Source organism: Sander vitreus, chromosome 12 (genome assembly GCF_031162955.1).
Source record: "Sander vitreus isolate 19-12246 chromosome 12, sanVit1, whole genome shotgun sequence".
Taxonomy (NCBI): domain Eukaryota; kingdom Metazoa; phylum Chordata; class Actinopteri; order Perciformes; family Percidae; genus Sander; species Sander vitreus.
In genome coordinates this window covers 28,252,475-28,270,970 of record NC_135866.1, presented here as the reverse complement: position 1 = coordinate 28,270,970, position 18,496 = coordinate 28,252,475, and the positions used below count along the sequence as shown (strand labels likewise).

At 44.3% G+C, this 18,496-nt stretch overlaps 1 protein-coding gene across 5 annotated transcripts in view; it reads left to right on the top strand.

Moving 5' to 3' along the window:
* Positions 1-18,496, top strand: part of LOC144527143 (disco-interacting protein 2 homolog C) — a 240,869-nt gene that overhangs the window by 133,304 nt on the left and 89,069 nt on the right. For all 5 annotated transcript variants that reach the window (XM_078265043.1, XM_078265041.1, XM_078265042.1 and 2 more), the window contains exons 3-5: positions 1,506-1,616; positions 4,130-4,255; positions 6,883-7,221. In XM_078265043.1, coding sequence (XP_078121169.1) covers positions 1,506-1,616; positions 4,130-4,255; positions 6,883-7,221 — 576 coding nt within the window. The remainder of the gene's footprint in view (positions 1-1,505; positions 1,617-4,129; positions 4,256-6,882; positions 7,222-18,496) is intronic.

Sequence of the window (18,496 nt, the reverse complement as noted above, 5' to 3'; positions counted from 1 at the left end):
GAAGTCCTTATTTGAATCATTTTTCTTATTTATCTTTAATTCATTTTTAATTTTTAACATCAAACAAATAAATGGGCAGACAAAGACACACGTATGAACAATCTCTTAGTCTAATCTTAGTCTGTATAGTATAGTAATAGTTGAGTAAGAAGAAAGAAGAGAGAAAGAAGACATTTCAAAAAAAGAAGTAGAACGCGTTAGGAGGGGGGGAATCCATCCATCCATCCAGACTCCCCAGAGGAAACAACAAAGCGAGGTATCTCCCAGACCTGTCATTTATTCCAGCGCGGGCTGCTAGTCGTTATATGGTCGGCTAATCAACTTTATGCTTTCCTCCTGAGCGCCGGCAATGCTCTGAGAGCTCTAATGAAGACAGACGAAAGTACAAGTGTGAAGCTGAGATGGATGCTCATAGATCAGCAGCTCCACGGCGGTGATAGCTGTCAGTATGGTATGGTTATTATCATCAGACTTATTGATTGGTGTGAAGAGAGTCTGTTACTGTGTGTGTGTGTGTGTGTGTGTGTGTGTGAATGCACATGGGTGTGTGGTACCTAGGGCTGCACAATATATTGTTTTTTCAACTGGCGCATTAAACACATCGCGAAAGCCTGCAACATATTGCAAAATACACTCTGAGATTTTTTGTGTTAGTTGAAAGAAGATATCAGTAGAAAACTGCACTTTAAATTCTTTTTTGCTGCCTTTTATGTTCAATCCAATGTGTGGAGGCTAAGCCCAAGCTTTAAGCCCCTGAGGTGCTGTACCACGGGTAGAGTAATTGACGTACTTTTTACCTTTTTTGATCAATGAAAGTCCAAGTCATATTGTATTGTATTCATAGAAATACAATACTGTTGGCGCACATTTGTTCTTTCTTTTGGTCAGCAATTAATGCTTGGGTCCAGTGTCCATTGCATGCTTTTAAAACAAACAATTTTCTCTCCAATATATTGTCAAAAATCTGAAACTTAGAGTTAGAGCCAATCCGTTTATTTAAAATAATAACAAAACCAATCAAACAAAACATCTTAAAACGTTACCACAAAACCACGCTAAAAAAAACTCACAAAACAACTATAATAATCAGCGCCCTGAGCTGTTGGGGAGGGGTACAGTGCCTCGCTCAAGAGCACCAGTGCCCAGGAACTGAGCACCAGCTACCAATCCACACTCTGTACTTTTTACAGCAACCCTGTGGTTCCCAACCACTGCCACCCCACAATTATTAGGTATATAATAATTGACATTATATAACATTACATTATTATTATTATTATTATTATGATGATGATGATGATGATGATGATGATGATGACATGATATAATTAGACAATGAAATGAAACAATGAAATGGCTCTAACACACACAATAATGCAAAAGTGTATAGTGTAGAAATACAGAATACCGAGAAATAAACACAAAGTTTTGTTTCTGGGGCATTGTTTTTTTAAGATTGGAAACCTATGAAGGCTATGAATTAATTGTGATTTATTTTGTTCCAGGAATGGATCCGTCCACGGGCCAGGAGAGGAGAACCCCGGTCACCCCGTCCTCGTCCTCCCGGTACCACCGCCGGCGGTCTTCTGGCTCCAGAGACGAACGTTACCGATCAGGTAAGAGGAAGGGGTTGTCCATCACCATACATCTGTCAGACATTTTTTCTCTAATGATGTAGTTCAATTCAATTGTATTTATAGTATCAAATCATAACAAGAGTTATCTCAAGACAGGGCAGGGCACTGCAGGACATAGCGGGGCGTAGCAGGGAACTGCAAGACGTAGCAGGACGTAGCAGGGCACTGCAGGACATAGCGGGGCATAGCAGGGCACTGCAGGGCGTAGCAGGGCACTGCAGGACATAGCGGGGCGTAGCAGGGCACTGCAGGACATAGCGGGGCGTAGCAGGGCACTGCAGGGCGTAGCGGGACGTAGCAGGGCACTGCAGGACATAGCGGGGCATAGCAGGGCACTGCAGGGCGTAGCGGGACGTAGCAGGGCACTGCAGGACATAGCGGGGCGTAGCAGGGCACTGCAAGGCGTAGCGGGATGTAGCAGGGCACTGCAGGGCGTAGCGGGACGTAGCAGGGCACTGCAGGACATAGCATGGCGTAGCAGGGCACTGCAGGACATAGCGGGGCGTAGCAAGGCACTGCAGGACATAGCAGGGCGTAGCAGGGCACTGCAGGACATAGCGGGGCGTAGCAGGGCACTGCAGGACATAGCGGGAGTGTCAGCATAGGGCGACTGGGTGTAGCAGGGTTTAGTAGCAGGGTAGCTGAGCATTTGCAATGGCTTTGTTTCAGTGGCATCTCACAGCGACATTAGCTGCAACGATGATTTAGTGTGTGTCTCACATATGCCAGACCGTACTGTAGCTCCATAACCAGTTGGGCCGGAGTCTGGTGCAAAAGCTGATATCTGTCCCAGCATGACAGTACATCCACTGCTTGGCACTGATCTGTGGAAAAAGCTTTTGCCTGTCCTACTGCACTGCGTGTCCATCTGTTCCAGTGATTAATACAGGATTAACTGAGCATTTCAATTCTTTTCAGTGGCATCTCATACAACATTAATCTGTAAGAATTCAATGTGGTGTCCAATAAGAAAAGAGACACGTTTGAGTTCCTGGACCAGTGGACGGGAAACCTGGTTTACTTTATTTCTCTGTTCCTGAATGCTGTTGGAGAGTTTGTTTGAGTTTGTTCCGACAGAAAATAAATCCCCTAAAAACCTTTTAACACATTAAATTGAAGAAGGAAAGCAGCTGTGAGAGCACCTTGTGTTGTCACACTCAGTCAACCATAAGACAATAAACGGGCACTTGAGATTTAGATTACCCCAACATAAACACACACACACACACACACACACACAGCAGCCAACCAAACGTACATGTGTGAGCCCCATTCATTCTGACAAATGTCTTACTTATGTCATTATCGGGTCCGACAGCCAGTGTGTTTGCCTTCTGACAGCAGTTGACACCGTTCAAACAAACCCAGCTGTGGCTACATCGCAGCGCTTTATCTCGTTTTTAGAAACACTCATTTACAAAGCGTCTTCACCGACACTCCCTGAACTCAATCCAGTCCGAATCCACAGGGCCTCACGGGAGACGCTGTCAAGCAGGGAATGTTTGCGTGCGTAAACTGATTGTGAATGAATGGGAACGCGGCGCTCTTTGTTACAAGGACACCGCAGCACAAATACAGCTGATAGTCCTGCTGCTGTTTGTCTACCTCAGTGCTTCGGCTGGATGGACTCTCTGATGAACACCCTTCCCCAATGTTTACACTGGCAGCCACATTATTGCTGCCTGAAAAAAAACGATTGGACTTAATCGACTTGTTTCCTCAGTTATTGGGTCAGCCCTGTCGTGTTTATGGTTAGCTCTCAGACCCTTTATTTAAAGGGTAGCGCTGTGGAGGAGGGTCTGGTAATGCGAGACTAGGCTCCGTCTAAAACCAGGTTACAGGTACTATAACCGTGGCAATGGCAACTCTTGCTGAGTGTCTCCTCCATTCTCTGCTAGACTTGCAGTAAATCCGTCTGCGACGATGCGCTTTGAGCTCAGGCTCGTACACAGGAGGGGTGGAGTACACGCAGCGGGGCAAGGAGGCCTTTCATTGGTTCTTTATAAGCAGGCCGCGAGGCAGTGATTTGTGGGCATTTTTACAGGATTACAGCAGCTGCAGATGACCATTTCAAACAATATATAAAAAAATGTATATTGGAAATAGTTACCAACCCTGCCTTTAAGTAAGTGTACCGCAATGGAAAAAGACTTCATTACAAGCAAAAGTCCTGGAAAAATCAAAGGCCTACTGACAAAAAAAAGTCTATTATTAACTAGATTTTTTTCTGCAGGAAATGTCCTGTGTGTCTGCTATGTTATTATTCTACATGACATTATTAGATTGATTAAAACATCAATGTTAGAGCTACATTTTGAATGATCAATCTCAAGCATGTTTTAATTATCTACAAGATCATTTTCTTACTGCACAGAAATGAAAGGAAATGGAAATGGATTTCTGGCAGGCAGAGAAAATATGTGCCAGGGTTTCGGGAATGGCCAACACAAATGCAAAGTAAACTACTCAACTGTGTGTGTGTGTGTCTCCAGATGTGCACACAGAGGCTGTGCAGGCGGCCCTGGCCAAGCACAAAGAGAGGAAGATGGCGGTGCCGATGCCTTCCAAGCGCCGGTCGCTGGTGGTCCAGACCTCAATGGACGCTTACACGCCACCAGGTACGGAATCAAACTCTCTGCTCTCACAGGTCTGCAACAAGCACGAAAGTCTAACACTGATTATTAAAAAGTTACTTTTTCTGGCATGTAACCAGGGCTTTACGTAAGTACCGTTTTTTACAACTATCTAACTATCGATCTATCCGAGTACTGTCGATAGGAAAAAAAAACGACCAAAATTGGTGCACAGCAGTTAAAGCTGTCCTAAAGAGTGCCTTTGTGCCTCTTAACAGACACCAAATGCAATTAAAATTTCTGTGCAACATGAACAGGGCCCTTACGTGACAACAAGATGCGTTTTCAACTCAGACATTGTGAAGAAACCGTTTAAATTCAAAGTTTGTACTGTCACCGACCTCTTTTCCATCGGTCACTTCACCGAAAGCCCAGAAGAGTCGATCACGGAGGTCATGCCTTCGTGAGGAAAAATTTAAGTTTATTTCCCCCTCAAAAATAGGTATTTGAGCACTGTAGTGGTTATGATCAGTGACTATGTAACTACATGGAAACGGTCCAAATGATGCCTGTGGCTTGCACAGTAATAGCGTTACCGAAGGCTAGCTCTAGTCTCGCGCTGAAGTCCCGTGATGAAAGTTTAGGTACTTGTACTTCTGTTGCCACAATTCAGAAAGGCACAAACGCGAACCATTTCTTTTCCACAGTAGAGCTTCACACACTACGCTCCGATCTGTACACTACTGGTTACCATTTTCTGCAACAACTGAATTCCCACGGGACTTCAGCGCGAGACTAGAGCTAGCCTTCAGTAACGCTATTACTGTGCGAGCCACAGGGATCATTTATGACACCTGTCCCTTTAAGTAGTTCTTCCGGAACATGAACACCCGTTTCCTGAATGAAAGTCTTGTGTTTTCCCCTAAACTTCTTCCAGGACACGAACTTCCCTCCCCAGTGTTTTATAACCCAGCCATACGTGGAATACATACATAGTTCAGTGCATTACTTTTCGTAGCTATATGTACGTAGTACATAGGGATGTGAATCTTTAAAAACACGAATACATAGTTTCTGTTCTGTTATTTTGTCCACACTTTGTGCAGTGAGCAGAATGTGTGGATGTAGCTCATAAATATGACACATTTATAGACACACACACACACACACACGCACGCAGGCAACGGTCAACAACCACCGACATAAAGCCTTCATAAATGTACAAACCCGTGCACAACACATTCACATGCAGCTTATTCGTGAATTATGAGGAAGTACTGCATGAACACACACACACACACGCATAATATTCACATCATTTGTCTGTTTATTATTTTGTTTCCGTTTTACACAAAGGAAAGTACAGTCACACACTCACACATGACGCACAGAAATGCACACAATTCATCCTGCAGATTCAGAAAGCTGATGTCCTGAGGGAGCGGTAAAAGCAGTCACACACACACACACACACACACACACACACACACACACACAGTCTGTCTGCCAGTGGGGTTCATTCGAGGACATCAGAGTCGCGTGTTGCTGAGCAGCGTGCCGTATATCGTGCACAGATGACAAGCAGAGAACTCTGATGACTTTTTATTGGCTTCTAACTGCTGCGTTTTCTCAATTTCTCAATAAATATTATTCTCGTCAACATGTTTGTGTTTTAGTCACCGGTTGCCTCCACAGGGCTCTGCTCATAACGACGCACGGATTTGCCAATTTAGGCATGTCAGCAAAGCACCATGGGTAGTTAACACGTCGAGTCCCACGGTTGTATTCCGTGACGACCAAGAAACGTCACCTTTTAAAGTCACAGTAGCCAAACAAGGAGACAATTCTTTGGTATAAAAATGTACTTTCAACATTTTGAAATGAGTTATGTTTGAAGCTTCCCCCGCATTTTGGGGCCTGGGGGGTTGTTGATTTTTTTAGATGTGTGTGCCAGGCAGGGACCGCCTGATTAGGGTGTTTCATTACTCTTTAAATGCGGAAAGCAGAAAAGTCGCATCACAACAGTCCTCACAAATACAACCAGCCAAACGCAAAGCAAAGGTGCAAATGTCCACCTGATGAACATGAGTCCGATAGTCACTCTCACGCTTTTAACTCTGATTTGGTCAGAAATGTCTGGTTCTTTTTGTTTGGTTGGTTGATTGATGGACTCGTTTATTGCGTGTCTGCCATTGCCCTGCACACACACACACACACACACACACACACACACACACACACAGAGTGTGAGAACTGGGTCAGCTTCTGTTGTTATTCATATCACCACTACCAGTTTCATAATGCTGTAGGCATTATGGAAATGACATGCAAATGTGCACACACACACACACACACACACACACACTCACTCTTTTAAAAGCAAACTTGTCCACACCCTGCAGCGACTCCAGACAGATGGGACCTGAAAACCTTTCAGGCCACAGACAATAGATAGTATTTTTCTGCCCGTCTCTAAACATAGCAGATTGTACATCAGTCAGGATTAAACTAGATTTTTATTTTTATTGAAAGAATTATTTCCCCCTGGTTTAATGAAATATTTCAGTCCACAATTTTTAATTACTTGTTGTTACTTGCTCTATTTTATGCATTTACTCCTCCCATTTAACACCGATCATCCTTCTCACCTGCCCCCCCCCCCCTTCCCCCAGATACATCCTCAGGTTCGGAAGGCGAGGGTCCGGGCGACGCCGATGGGGAGGAGGGCGGAGACGGCGAGGAAGAGGACGGAGGCGGAGGTGGCGGCGGCGGAACCAGCCGGGAGGGGAGCATCAGCATGGAGCACTGGATCAACCGGGCCATCCACGGCACCTCGTCCACCACCACCACCACCTCCTCCACGGCCTCTTCCTCCTCTTCCTCCACGCGCAGCGGGGGCAGCGGGGCGGCCGGCGGCAGGCTGGCCGACGTCCTGGCCCAGCACGTCCACATCTCCGCCCACCACCACAACCGCCACCACCACCACCATCACCACCACCACCGCAAGACAGGTAAGAGGTTAGGACTGGGCCAGGACTGTTACAACACTCTTAGAGCTGTTACACACCAACCAGACGGCCGACCGTCGGCAGAAAAGGCAGTCGGACCGATCAGTCGGGTCCCAGAGGTCCAAAAAAATGCCTCAAAACATACTGAGGCGACGCCGACTTGAGCGTACGCTCTGCGCGTGCGCGAAACGTAATACGTCTTCATAGCAGCAGGCGGCGCTTCTCTGTATTGTTTCTATTAACAGTCTATGATTGTTTCCCAGAAAATTAAAACCGGCAGCTGATTGGACGAACGCGTCACGTGGGGCTTTTTTCTCCGGAAATTCACAGCCAGACTGTCATGGCGGCTTGTTCAGAATACGATCTCATATCGTACTAAAATAGTTCACCGAAACGTGTTTCTGAAAACATCTTAAGCGAGAAATAGGCCATACAGTTGCTGAAAGGTCAGTTTAAAAGATTTTCGTCAGATTTTGAGAGGCTCATCCCGCTTGCCATTTCCGGGTGAGTCCCGACCGCCCTGTCTCCGACTGACCATGTCAGGTCGGCCAAAATGAAGGCCGACAGCTCCTCCGACGGACGACGGCACGGAACACACCGAACAGACTCAAGTCACTGACCTCGCCAGACTGTCCAACGGCCGATTATCGGGTTGGTGTCTCAGGGCCCTTAGTCCAATGAACACTCACTTAGCAAAGCCCAGAGGCACCGTCTTGTCTTGTCCCATTGGTGTAATCCGGCAGCTTTCAGAACGTTGCAGACCGACACGTTGCAAGTAGTTGCAAGTTTCAACTCGTCTCGTCCAGAATCTTTGGTCTGAACTGGACTTAAACCTGAATCAGAATCTGAAATCTGAAAATCTGAAAATCAGGAAGGGGCTCAATATTTAGAAGTACTTTACTATGGCATGATTGTTACTTTATACAGTAAGTTAAAGGAATTACCTTGCTACTGCATTCAAGCTACAGTAATTAAAACAACGCTTCAAAGTTAATTTTGAAGCACAATTCAACACAACTTCAAAGTGCTTTACATATGCTTACACTTTAAAAGGAATCCAAAAAGCATACAGTTAGGGAGATTGTTAAAAAAGCATGACTACTGTCTATCTCAAATTTGGTTTCAGAACTGTTAATGCAGCCTGATTTATTATATGTAAGTAGTGAGTTTTTAGTAGCCCAGACCCCCGACACACACAGTTTTTGTATCAGGGATCATCATCCAAAAGGATATTTGCTGAGTTGTGGGTAAATCCTCCCATTAAAGCAGTCCTTCATATTTATTTTATCATTCTTTATTTTATTTCTTTTACTTTTAGCTCCTTAAGAACAGAATACAAACAAACAGTGAACTTAAACTATTCCATATTTTGCCAAAGAATCCTCATCAGACCCCGTAGAGGTCCCTGAATCCCAGTTTGGGAACAGCAAGGGAGAAAAACTGCTGCGAGGAACATTATAGCTCTTTAAATAAAGGAAGTTATCCTTGAGTTTATTCAGTTGAAGGTAAAGTTAGTTGGCTGTGTGTGTGTGTGTGTGTGTGTGTGTGTGTGTGTGTGTGTAGGTGGGCTCTTTGAAGTTTAAATGTGTGAACTGGATGTTGGGTGGTAACGTGTGTTTATTTGAAGGCTCGTATCTTAGTGTGTAACTGCGAACTTTACAGTGCTTCTACTTCCTGTACTCACTTTGGTCTGTCTTTGCTTTGAGTCGCAATCTGAAACTACTAGTTACAACTTTACCTTTTGCTGAAGTCCTTATTTTTTGAATTATTTTGTTCAGAGTTCAGAGTTTTAGGGCCCTATCTTGCACTATTGCCCTAACCCGAGGCACGTGTCTTTGTTCGGCTTCGTTTAAATAACAAATGCACGTGTGCCCATCTGTGGCCCATGGGCGTGCTGGTCTTACAGGGAGGTGTGTTCAGGTGCATTCTGGGCGTATTGCTGTCTTGAGGCAGAGGGAAGTGATCGTGCCATTGACCAACAAAAACCTGGTCTAAAGTCAATAACGCAGCATTTCATTGTTCTTTTAACAGCGCATTAGTAAAATGCGCCTATAGGCTCGAGCACAGCGTGCGCACACTATGCTTGTCACACACACACAGGGACGCGCAGCAGAACACACACACACATGCAAAAGATTACAAATAAAAATATTACAATATGAAATAGTATTACGATATGATCTGCTCGTCCGCTTTCACTTCACGCACGAGCAGATCAGTTTCTTTTCCTGAAAATCCCACCTTCCTGCTCAGCAAATCCTCCATCATAATAGCAATGCTCCAAGTTCCAAACGCGCCTGGCTTTTAAAGGGAATGGAAGATCTCTCATTGGTTTATTGAATGTTACTGGTGCACGGACCCTTTTATCTACCGTCAAACTAGCAAAAGTGGATTCGTAGACGCCCTAAACGCATCTGCGCCAGGCACTTCACGCCGTGCGCTTAGATCCTTAAAATATGGCCCTATGAATTTAGAGTTTTAGAGTTTCATTCAGAGTTTCAGAGTTCTTTATTGTCCCTCGAGGGGAAATTTGATCTGCAGTTGGAGGTACAAAAAACAACAAAACAACACAATCAACAAGGCATAAAGCAGCACACAACCAACAGACTGATTTAAAACAATTTAATCACTTAAAAAGTGGACAGTGTCAAATCAAATCCCTTGAGATTGTCTGGAAAAGTGATTTCTAAAAGTGTCACTGAGAAGGCCCAAGTGACACTAATAAAAACTGTGCATTCAAGATTTAACAGCTTTAATTGCAAAAGGAACAAAAGAAAATGTGTACTTGTTTGTTTTTGCTTTAGGGAGCCTATATCTCCGTAGCCTGGCTCCGCCCTCCTACGTACTTCCGCTCAATTTTCATTTTCCTTCAGTACTACGTCTGGGTTTGCAGTATATTCTTGGGTTTTCTCCAAACCAAATATTTGGCGGTCCAATCAGCGAACAGAGGGAGTGGCTGAGAACGATGACGTTGAGGTCGTGATGTGTGCTAGTTTGAGTTATAGTTCCGTAATGGCGGCGGAGAAAGATGCGAGCGAAGCCGTTCGGTCCGTTGTGGCAACGCTGCCAAATATCCAGAAGTTAAAGCCCGAGCTAGAACAATCTTTGCTGAGTTGTGTTGGTGGCCATGATGTTGTGGCCCTCCTCCCCACGGGGTTCGGGAACGGTTAGATTTTCCAGGTTGCTCCGTAAGTGGTGAAGAAGTTGGCTAAGGCTAACGCTAGCGATGCTAAGCCGACGTCACGACCAAACGTTAGCGATTGGTTAAGGCAGATCCAGAGTGGCTCTGGGCAGATCCAATAGTTTTAAACAGAGTACCCGCCTTCAAGGAAGTTAACACTTGTCAATGGAGAGTGGCCAGACTCTCTGTACAAATGAAATGTACCAGAGTCTGGTAGGACCAGGCTAATATCTCCGCCCAGAGGGAAGAGGAATGAATTCCTCCGAGAGTGGGTGGTCAGAGCTTTTTGGCCGTGCCTTCTGCAAAACTTGTCTGTCAAAGATCATTGTTAGAAAACCCCCCAAAAAACGAGTCGAGCTGTGCCATGCAGTTGAAATGCGGCATTAACACAACCATTTCCCTGCTTAGCTCAAAGGGTTCCTCTCCAACTGCTTCAACCCATTTTCAAAAACCCACAGTATGCACGTGAAAGTTCAAAACCGGCCCGCTGCTGTCACAGAACCCTGCTTGTGCCTTTCTCCGCTGTGTGCTGAGGTAACGTCGTGACTAAATGCTAAATTGTTTTCATGCCGGCACTGTTGGTTGCCGGCTCTGAAGATAATGCAGAGACAGACAGACCGAGGCAGAGACAGATGTGACAGCAGAGGATCATTGCACCGCAGTGGGTTTGTTTGTTCCCACGTCTCAAATAAGCAAAGTCAGAAAGATGTTTCCAATGGAGCAGCTGCTGGAAACGTGGGATTCTGCAGAACGGCACACTGTCCGGTCCAGAGAATGTACTGAGTAAAATGGTGAAGATCTTGGAGCAAAACCTGTTTTAGAACTTTATTTTAGCAGGCAGATGTTGAATAAAATCTGAAGAAATAATCTGCAGGTGAGAAGTTAAAAGCAGCTGTCTTTTGGGCTTTTTTTTTTTTTTTTAATTGATACACCAACATCTCAGCCAAAAGTTATAAGAAACCTTTTGAGATATATTTTTTTAATGTGCAAACTGAAAATGCTCATAAAAACAGGTGGATGTAAACCGTAGGGGTGGGGGAAAAATGGATACAGCATAGTATATTATTATTATTATTATTATTATTATATTTATTCCGTGGCAATACTACACAGACGCCAACTATCAATCTTTTATTATATTTGTCTGCTTGACAATCCCATTTTGCAGCAATAACATTGAAGTGAGATGAACACACAAGAAATGTATCTTTTTAGATCAAACAGATGTTGACAAAGTTTCCTTTTGGGGACATAATTTCAAATTGGGAAAAATATGAAGTTGGAAAAAAGGTAATAAATTGCAACATATCGCAGAATATTGAAATATGTTTAAAATCGCAATAATATCGTATCGTGACATAAGTCCATCCATCCATCTTCGTCCGCTTATCCGGTGTCGGATACATTAACCAGCTCCGACTGGGGGATCCCGAGGCGTTCCCAGGCCAGGTTGGAGATATAATCCCTCCACCTAGTCCTGGGTCTCCCCCGAGGCCTCCTCCCAGCTGGACGTGCCTGGAACACCTCCCTGGGGAGGCGCCCAGGGGGCATCCTTACCAGATGCCCGAACCACCTCAACTGGCTCCTTTCGACGCGAAGGAGCAGCGGCTCTACTCCGAGCTCCTCACGGATAACTGAGCTTCTCACCCTATCTCTAAGGGAGACGCCAGCTACCCTCCTGAGGAAACCCATTTCGGCCGCTTGTACCCTGGATCTTGTTCTTTCGGTCATGAAGGCTGGGTCATGACCGTGACATAAGTATCGTGATGATATCGTATCGTGAGGCCTCTGGTGATCCCCACCCCTAGTAAACACACTTAGTTTATAATTCTGTGATTACCTGATCTGACACAGTGAACATCTCGAAGGACAAAAATATCATTTTACATTTAGCTGACGCTTTTATCCAAAGCCACTTCCAAGTAAGTGTTTTCAACCTTGAAGGTACAAACTCTGGACAGCAAGAATCAAGTGCAAGCACATTAGCTTCAAATGAGCCACATGAAAGTGCAACTGTGAGTGCATTATTATTATTATTATTATCCCCCAAGTGCAGTCGGAAGAGATGTATTTTTAGCCTGTGGCTGAAGATGTGTGTCGTGCAGTCTGCTGTCGCTGATGGTTTTGGTTGAAGTATATTTGAGACTCTCCTTCCTTGAAAAACGGCCACATTAGTCACATTAGTTCAAGCAGCAATTACGACCTATATTTACGCTAAGAGTAGCGGCGCCCTCTAGTGGCCGTAGTAGTTAGGACACGAGCAAAGCAGAAAGTGAGGTGACAAAATATAAGCGCGCAAAATTTCCCGTCTTGGGAAAACAGTCATGACCAGTCGAACGACGAACGCTGTGCAACCAGTAACATAGCTCAAACACGGCGTTCGTCGTTCGTCTGGTCAGGACTGTTTTCCCAAGATGGCGCCTGCGTGTATACGTGAAGGCTACTGTCTTTATAAACTATCTTTTTAATAAACTGTCTGTACACTTACAAAGTTCTCAATGCTTCGGTTTACATGTAGGGACCCTCATTATGCTACCGTGGAAGTGTGGTGCTATTTTGAGCCTTGTTAGTGGTGTAGAAATAGCGATTTCTTTTTACTTTACCTTTGCCTCGACGATTAGCGTTATACGCTAATCAGCGGTTTGCGCTAGCTTGTTTCAAGCTAGAGACACATTCGATTAGCATGAAAACAGATCCCAGAGAACGGTCGACTCGGTACACACGTTATTAACCCCTAGGTTCATTTTGCGCCGGAATTGTCCTTTAACCATATGTTTAAAACCGTGACCGTTATGTTCTCTGGTTTAGATATTAGGACGGAAAACGCGCCTGTGGGTCGTATTGGAGAAGAGGAATAAATGACCGATATCGCCATATGGTTTGGAGGACTTGTTGGTATATTTTGTCTGCTTTTTGTGTTCATTCATTCTTTTGTTTAGAGTCCTCTTTGTTTGTTTAGTTCATAGTTTGCTATATAAATTTTTGTTTTTTGTAAGATTATATTTTTTTGGCATTTTAGGCCTTTACTTGATTGGACAGCTTAGACATGAAAGGGGAGAGAGAGGGAACAACATGCAGCAAAGGGCCGCAGGTTGGAGTCGGTCCTGCTGCGGCGAGGACTGAGACGTGGGTCTCACGTTAGAAATTAGAAATTTCCATTACATCACTTCATGTTGTTGTACATTTTTCAATTGGTGTAACCTTTCATTGAATCTTTTCCTAATCACAGAGGAAAATCCTTTGTTTATTACAACGCAGCTCTGTCTCTCATTTCCTTGTTCAAGGCCAAAGCAGCAGGTCTCGTGTGTGTGTGTGTGTGTGTGTGTGTGTGTGTGTGTGTGTGTGTGTGTGTGTGTGTGTGCACGCGTGTGCGCGCGCGCGGGTGCGCGCGCGGGCGTGTGTGTGTGTGTTAATACTTACGGGAGATTGTTTTCCGTACAGCCTCGTTTTTTCATTCAGCTCTTATCAGCAACGCTCGGCCTGCTCGTGCAGATAACTTTTTGTTTCTCCGTCACTCCTTTCATCCCTTTAACAGGATCTACCGTATGTGGACAATCTGCTGGTTACGGTTCACTTTTGGCTGAGTTTGGGTTCAATAGAGCGCGCTGTGTTTGTGTCACTGGGTGCCTCTTTACTTTCAGATAAAAGCACTAAGAGCTTGTTTGTGCTGCTGCTGTTGCTATGTGATTATTGAAAACTTTTCAGACACATGGCGCTCTTTTGATTAAAGTGGAAATATTTTTAATATAAAGCACCTGTGAGCTAGCCTGGATGCCAGCCAAACTTAGCCCCGCCCACAACATTTGAGGTCAGGAAGTTCGGTCTGGACTTGATCCGTTGTGGAGCAACTATGCTCGAACCAGAGCTGTTTGGACCAATCAGATTGTCAGGGCGGGCTTTATACGACGATGGACAGATGATCAACAGTAACGTAATCAACCACGTCACCAAAGAGCGCTTGGGTTGAAATCGTTTAGATCAAAGATGGCTGCCGCTGGAGAACTGAGATGTGTAGATTCCGCCATCGCGTCTGTTATCGGCGATATTAAGATATCGATTTTTTTAATTTAATTTATTAGCTGGGCCCGATGGTCGCTAAGACGTTGGGGCTCTCTGATTGGTTGTAGGTCTATCCAATTGAGTGCAGAGGCATTTGGAGAGCAGAGGGAGTTTCAAAAACCTACTGTGGTTTTCTTCACAATAAAACATCTAGCGCGATACGTCACGCGAGTCATTTGGCCAATCACAATCACTGACATTAGTTTTGAGGTAAGTGCTGTTATCTGCCAACAATGTAATTGTTTTCTCTAACGTTAAGATGTTTAACGTCATAATGGAAAGCAAGCTTGTCGGCTAGTCGGCTAACGTAAGATCAGCGAATTGTGTTGTTAGTCTACAATGTTAGTTCAATGTGAAGGATTTTGGCAAGGCTATGTCCTCCACTGCATTAGTATTGGGTTTGAGATCTCTCACTTTGGAGAAAATCATGTAAGACATTGAAATTTTGAGCGTATCAAACGCTTCATTTCCTGCATTCTGGTGAATTTTTCTACAACGATTGGTGTCTTTTCTGCATTCATTTATGGTGCAAATGTCTTTAAGTATGTAAAGGAAATTATTATTAAATATTTAGGGGGGGTTGCACTCACCAGTTTTGATTTTGGGTGGAGGGGGGGTTGTTGTAACCCCCCCCCCCCCTGTAAATTAGGCCTATGATGTAATGTAATATTAGAGAGAAAGCAGACATCTCTACGACCAGTATCTCCAACACTGGGCCACTCACACCAAAACTATCTAAACTGATAAATAGCACAACAAGGTAAGAGGAAAAGTATGTGATTTTGATTTTAAGGGTAAACTGTCCCTTTAAGAGTATTATATGACTAGAGTTATACAAACTAGAGTTGTACCTCGTACTATTCAGTTTGTCATCTGCATGTCTATTAGTCTCTTTGAGGATATATAACGCTGTGGTAACTGCACTGAGTAAAGAGAAAAGACTCCAGTGCTCTTAAAGAAGGGTTCCTGAAACACACTCGACTTGACTCTACTTTTCAAGATCCCCCTCCCTTCTTGTTCCTTACATGCAGGCCTTTTATCCCACCTCTCCTTGAGGAGGAGGATGAGGGCAGTGCTGGCTGGCATGGTAGAGAATGGAAACTCTGGGCCGGGGCGCTCCGGTAAGTTTGAAATCGGAGCATGGCTGGCAGAGAGAGAGAGAGAGAGAGAGAGAGAGAGAAGCAGGGTCAGTCTCCTGCCATCCCTCAGCGCACGGCAGGGATGTCGAATTTTTCCCCTCATAAGTTTCAGTGACTCCCACCCCCCCCCCCCCCCCCCCCCCCCTCCCCGGATCCCCGGCGTCCTCCCTCATGTGCTTGCTGTTGGAGTTGTGCCCCTTACCGGTTGTTCCCTGCTGATTAAATTAGTTGCTTAGCCACGTTGTGAAAGTGCAGATGGAAATGTCAATGCTAACCTCACTAGCATTGAGCGTTGTTGTTTTTGTAGATGCATGACAGTAATATGTTTTTTTTTGTGGGTTAAAACACACACAAAAAGCTGTTGCTTACAACTTTTTAGAGAGCCAATTGTTGATGAGGAGAATCAACAATGCTTTTAAAAGGGGGCCTGATAGCAGCTTGCGTGAATGACTCTTCTCTCTTTTCAAGGTTACTCTGTTTGGTGTTGTTTATTGATTTGGCTAATTATGCAGCATATCTTTCAGTTGTTTGCTCAGCCAGAGGCAATCTGCTTTCAAAACTGCTTTTCATCTGAGCCAGAAAGCAGATGGTGGAGGAATGTAGGCTGTCTGCCTGCGTCCTCCTTTTTAGTTTTTTTTTTGTAATGCAGTATTTTTAAAATCTGCTACCTGGAACAGGGCTGTAGACCAAGACCAGGACTAGTCGAGACGCGAGTCCAAAGAGGTTCAAGTCCAAGTCAAATCCGAGTCAAAATGAGAGACCGAGACAGAACAAAAATGAATCCTCTTCAAGACCAATTACTTACATGTTCTTAATTCATGTGATGAGAGAGACAGTATATCTTCTATTTAAAGATAATCATTTTGAGGGCTGGGACGATATGCTTTTGTCCCGATTCGATCCTTTCACGATACATGGGTGCTGATTGGATTTGACACTTCTAGAGACAATCTGTCATGAGGCATTTCTAAAAAAAAAAAATTCTATAAAGACTGCACATCGCATGTCAGTCAGTCTGACATTTATTTCATTTGTAAAGAAGTAACATAAGATGGATTTTCTGCATTTTCTGCTTTGGCTCTGTTTGGCTGGAAACGGATATGATGTAATCACCGTCAGCGGTACCGTATGAACAGAACATTTTTAGGTGAATCATTGGTAAAAATAAATACATACAAAATATTTATTCTAGGGAAAATAATTGATTTTAAAAGTGCAGATGTAACAACACTGTAGGATCAATTTAGGCCATATTATTTACTTTAAATGGAGCAATTTCACATAGAGCTGACGTGCTACCTCACATTTTAGATGTTGAGTCTTTTTATTCTGGTGTAACAACAACATTCTGGACTCTACAGCAAGGATTAACAAAGCCAAATCATCAACTATCAACCTATGGAAAAGCACAGCAGCACAAATATCAGACCTAATGACCTCGGCGCCAAGAACTAGAGGAGAGCGACTAGGCAAGGTGTGATTTCTGTTTTGGTTTTGTTTTCCTCGAGACCGCAGAGAGGGGGGGAAGAAGAGGGTTTTTGTTCTTGTTCATTTTGTGTTTTTGTGTTTCTCTGTTCTGTGCAGAGAAACTGTGCATTTGATACTACCTGGCACATATTGTGGAATTTGTTCTGTATGTCTGAATGATAAATGGTGCTAATAAAAAATGTAACTTAAAAAAAAAAAAAGAACATTCTGGACTGCCAATGGAAAATGTAACAAAAAACAAGCAACACAGGTATCACTAAAGAAATGGATTTGTTCCCATTCTTGAACTTATTACTATCTTGAAGAATCCATAGTACAAAGTGCTCGCTGACATGGTGTCTGTGGCCAAAATGAAAATGATTGATGCCTAATGATTGAGGTATATGATGCAGCCAGGCGTATACCGTAGACCAATGCCAATGCCCGTTCTAGATGGATTTTGAACCAATACCTGTTTTCTGTTCAAGCACACTTCATCAATGGTTTTGTTTTGAAGGAGGAAGTTACTTTAGAAAAAAAAGCAATTGGCGCTGGACTCGGTCGAGACCAACTAGAATATTTGGCGAGTCCAATGGCCGAGTCTGAGACAAGTCTGACTGCAAATACCAACGAGCCAGAGACAAGTCCTAGAAAATAGAAAAACGTCTCGAGACATTGTGTCGGTGGCCAAAATGAAAACGATTGATGCCTGATGATTGAGGTATATGACGTAGCCAGGCATACACCAAGGAGGACTAATGCCAATGCCCGTTCTAGATGGATTTTGAACCAATACCTGTTTTCTGAACAAGCACGCTTCATCAACGGTTTTGTTTTGAGGGAGGAAGTTACTTTAGAAAAACAGCATATAGTGCTGGACTCGGTCAAGACAAGAACGGGACAGGAACCCCGGTCTCCTGGGTGTAAGTCCTGTGTTGTTTGACCCATCCATCACCCCAACCAACGTCCCTACACTGGTTTTCGGTCTTTCATACTTCTCACTACCGTTGTCGCTCTTATACTACGTCATCTTACAGCGCCACGGTCGAGCTGCTGCTCTGCCCGGTGCGTCCCATACATACGCTTAAGGGTGATTTTTACGTCAGTATCTGACGCCCAGAGCCACTGACCAAGCAGCAGTATTTGACGGGTTGGGAGCGAGAACGGGTTAATCAAGCCACCTTAAAACTCTCCTTGACCCATGCGGTAGAGATGAAAGTGTCTCGTCCCTGAATCCTTCGGACAGCCCGCCGGATTGGTATTCCAGCAGAGAACGAAGCATTCATCCTCCTCCTCCTCCTCAGCAAGAGCTGATAATCTTCCCCGTCACACATCATGGTAAAATACATTCTGATGCGGTCACTGCATACTCGTGCACGCACACACACACACTCTCGCCGACAGATAAACCACACACAACTTCATAGAGTGC